The sequence below is a fragment of the Gavialis gangeticus genome, unplaced genomic scaffold (genome assembly GCF_001723915.1).
Source record: "Gavialis gangeticus isolate Ggan-Ray unplaced genomic scaffold, GavGan_comp1, whole genome shotgun sequence".
Lineage (NCBI taxonomy): Eukaryota > Metazoa > Chordata > Crocodylia > Gavialidae > Gavialis > Gavialis gangeticus.
Genome location: NW_017729018.1, coordinates 1,659,836 through 1,664,076, shown reverse-complemented (window position 1 = coordinate 1,664,076; position 4,241 = coordinate 1,659,836). Strand labels below are relative to the sequence as shown.

General features: G+C 41.9%; 1 protein-coding gene across 1 annotated transcript in view; it reads left to right on the top strand.

Annotated features, from left to right (window-relative positions):
• Positions 1–4,241, top strand: part of LONP1 (lon peptidase 1, mitochondrial) — a 91,553-nt gene that overhangs the window by 77,231 nt on the left and 10,081 nt on the right. Inside the window, exon 17 of the mRNA XM_019513201.1 lies at positions 2,613–2,777. Coding sequence (XP_019368746.1) covers positions 2,613–2,777 — 165 coding nt within the window. The remainder of the gene's footprint in view (positions 1–2,612; positions 2,778–4,241) is intronic.

Sequence of the window (4,241 nt, the reverse complement as noted above, 5' to 3'; positions counted from 1 at the left end):
TGTGGGGTCACCATGGCTTGAAAAACTGTTGACTGTGCTGGGACCTAGATTGGTGACCTATATAGTAAAGCATGAGCCTTTGGGCTTTGGACTAATGTCCTGTGAGGCTTTTTGGTTAGGATTAAGTGTCACAGGCCAGCTGGGCACTGTGAATATATCAGTTTAGTTGCAGACTGACTGAGCACTGCAACTTTATTAGCCACTGGGCTTTTTGGTTCGGGATTGAGAAGGTGATGTTGGAAAGAAAAGAAATGACAAGTTTCACTTACAAAAAGGAATGAATTTTACTTATGACAACACAAGATATAGTTTGCATATATAATAGTTAATAAAAAGGTTAAGCTAATAAGCTTAACAATACAGATTAAAATTGACAGTGATAATAAAACAGATAAAGAAATTAACCAAGAGTTGCCACTTGGTTAGTAACTTATTGATAGTCCCTTGGTTAAAAGATGCACATCAAGTTGAATGAGTGAAGTCAGATGTCTCTGAACTGGGCTGCCGGAAGGATACTGGTGGAAGCCCCTCAGTCAGGATCTGGTCCTCACTCTCACAGGGAGTAAGAGAGATCTGTGGGGGTATGGGACAGCAATGACCCTTCTGTTTCGTCCTTCCCGAGGGTTACTGTGACGTGCATGTTCTTTTATATCCTAATTATGCTAAGTTTTTAGTTATATAGCCATTCATAATATTGCTTTATAGCTGTTATCCTATGGGGTTAAAAGGTGTTAGAAATTATTATAATAAGTTACTGCCCAAGCTTGGGTTTATCCAATAAGCAAATTGCAACACAACATCTTCAGGTTTAAAATTAACATTACCCCACCTAAATCCAGCCCCTTCAAAACTCTCTGACTATGCTTTTTTGACATGTCCTTTCTTGAAATGTATTGGATAAGCTGGGCAGTTGAATCCAGTTTTTATCATCATCAAGGCTAAATTCTGAGCGAGAAAGAACTATTAGGTCAGCTAATTTCACAGCTAGAGCTTTGTCTTTGAGGCCTAGTCAGTTCCACAAACAGTTACAAGTTACATTTGTGGGTTACAAAAATACAAGCTTCGTATTAGACAAAAGTTCCAAATGCCTCCAAGAAGCACATATTTATTGCTTATTAATTTATTTGGTTCTGGCCGTCACAAGGGAGGCGGGGGGCATCTGAACCTCAAGGTTTCCAGGCCCGGAGTTTTTCACATTGGATGTCTGCCTAGGTTTGGGGAGTATCTGAAGCCCCAGACCAGTGGGTGTGGGAGGGAGGATACTTGCCCAGTGGTAGAGCCACACAGACTTTACAATGGAGTTCTGCTTAGTCAAATTTTAGAATTTGACTACCAGGATTTGCTCAGTTGAAATTGAAACTGATTTGGCCTTGAAAAAGATAAAAAAAATTAAAAATTGTTTGTGCTATATGTAAGTAGGTGCCAAAACACTAGTTAAGAAGTGTTTTTGGAGTATCTGTGTTAAAACTTGCAGCAGTTTCAGAAAATATAAAATGCATTAATTCTGGGTGAACTAAATCTATGGGTACTATGTGCAAATTACTACAGCTGTGTTGATTTCAAGCTTAGTTTTTTTTAATTTGTCCCTCACTTACATGTGCTCAGAGAGAGCAGGGTCTGACAGTAAAGAGAGGGGGAAGGGGCTGCAGGGGGAAGAAGCTGGGGGGCAAAGGGTCTGCCTGATCCTTCCCCAGATTTATTTTCCCTGCTGTGGCAGTGGGAGAGGGACAAATTCAAGACAAACTTCCAATAATTAGGTTCTATACCAGAAAAATTATATCAAACTTATACATTTTCCATATATAGAATCTAATTATGCAGGTGTTGTCTTATAATCAGGGTCATCGTATATTCAGGTAAATATGGTATGGTGTGGTCCTTTCTATTTCTACTTTGGCTTTGGAACATCAGGTTTCAAAGCATAAACTCCAGGCCCATCACATGTTCATTCACAGTGCTGTCACCAGTTTGTAAAACAATTGTCATTATTAATTGCTTGATAATTACTTCTTGTCTGAGTGCTGCTGTTTCATTTCTATACTTTTTCCTATTCCTTCTCTGTTACTGTCAGAGGGACATAAAGCCTCTGACTCTGTCCATACCGTCCTGAGCATGGTTAATGAAGAAGAAAAGGATCTTTAAATGACATGAAGGATGCAAGATCATGGTTCTCCATGATTATATAAAGTACATGATCTTTCACAAAGTGGGTGCATGTCTTTTTGAGGCTCTATCTTAATCTGTATCTTTTAAGTAATCCAAAATCTGTGGCATTCCCAAATCTACTAATCCCATGACCCATATGTAGAAAATTGAAATGTAATGTTACAGCTGTATGTATAGTTCTGCCTTTTTAATAGGGCTACCTTGGACTTCACCAGTGGCACCTCAACTAATCAATGACATAGTAAATCAAGTATCAAAAATCAAAGCCAGATATGTTAGTCTGGCCCTCGCAACCCTCTCTTCAGTTCCTGTATCAGCCCAGCAATGACGATTATGTTGGAGTGAGTTTAGCTGCAGATCTGTGTACAGTGCTCTTGGCAATGAATATTTCATACCCACCTTCTCATTTAGTTTGAACATTTCTGTCAAAATATCTTTCACTCCAGGGAGCGACTCCAAAGGATGGACCAAGTGCAGGGTGTACAATAATAACAGCCTTACTGTCACTGGCCATGAATCGTCCAGTGAGGCAAAATGTGGCCATGACTGGAGAGGTGTCATTAACTGGAAAAATTCTTCCTGTTGGTGGAATCAAGGAGAAAACTATAGCGGTAAGTGCTGTTTCTGGTTGTAATTGTCTGCAAGTCTGTGCACTCAGCCAATATGTTAGCAAAGGCAAAGGTAAGGGCCCTAGAAGTTATTGTAATAATGTTCAACATCTCTGTAGTGCTTTAGCTGGTATGTTGTAGGGCACTGGAGCAGTTTGCAGTATGCTACAGTCTGCTGTGTCAAAGGGTACTGAGAGATTCAACACTGTGAATATGGAGATATTTTCTGTGTCAGTGACCATAAAGAATTTACCTCAATAAATACCAAGGGCTTTCCCTGTATTTTGTGCTGAAATACCAAGGGCTTTCCCTGTATTTTGTCCTGAAATTAATCCTAATTTTAAGGTATATTGGACAGCATGCTGTTGGAATTTGGCAGTTATTAGACACAGGCATTAAGGTCAGAAGGACCCTTGGATTATCCCATTGGATCTCCTTTATAGATTCATAGATTTCTACAGTTGGAAGGGACCAGATAGATCATCGGGTCTGCTGCTCCCTGCTCCAGGCAGGAAAGAGCGTTGTGGTTAAGTAACCCCAGCCAGATGCCTGTCTGATCTCCTCTTGAACACCTCCAAGGTAAGGGAAAGCACCACCTCCCTTGGAAGCCCATTCCATATTTTGGCAACCCTCACCGTAAAGGATTTCTTCCTTATGTCCAATCTAAATCTATTCTTCAGTTTGTGGCCATTATTTCTGGTAACCCTGAGGCACCCTGGTAAACTAAGTGTCCCCTATTTCCTGCTGACCCTCCCTGATGAGTTTGTAGGCAGCCACAAGATCACCTCTCAGCCTTCTCTTGCGGAGGCTGAAGAGATTCAGGTCCCTCAGTCTGTCTTCATAAGGTCTTACCTGCCGGCCCTCAACCATATGAGTAGCCCTCCTCTGGACCCTCTCAAGGTTGTCCACATCCCTCTTGAAGTGCAGCGCCCAAAACTGGATGCAATACTTCATCTGCGGCCTCACCAGTGCTGCATAGAGGGGAATTATCACTTCCCTAGACCTGCTTGTGATGCATCTGCTGATGCAAGAAAGAGTGCAGTTAGACTTGCTTATTACCTCATCACACTGGCTACTCATGTTCAGTTTTGTTTTTGACCAGGACTCTGAGATCTCTTTCCACAGTTGTGGTACTCAGAATGGTACCCCCCAGCCTATAGGTGTGTTGGAGATTCTTTCTCCCCAGGTGCAGCACCTTGCACTTATCCTTGTTAAATTGCATCCTATTCTCATCTGCCCACTTCCCCAGTCTGTCCAGATCTGCCTGGATTTGCTCCCTGCCCTCCAATGTGTTTACTATACCCCATAGTTAAGTGTCATCTGCAAATTTGGATAAGGTGCTTTCAACACCTTCATCCAAATCTCTGATGAAGATATTAAACAATACTGGTCCAAGGACAGAGCCTTGGGGGACACCACTGCCCACTCTGAGCTGGAGGTGGCACTCGCTGCATCACCAGCCAGCAG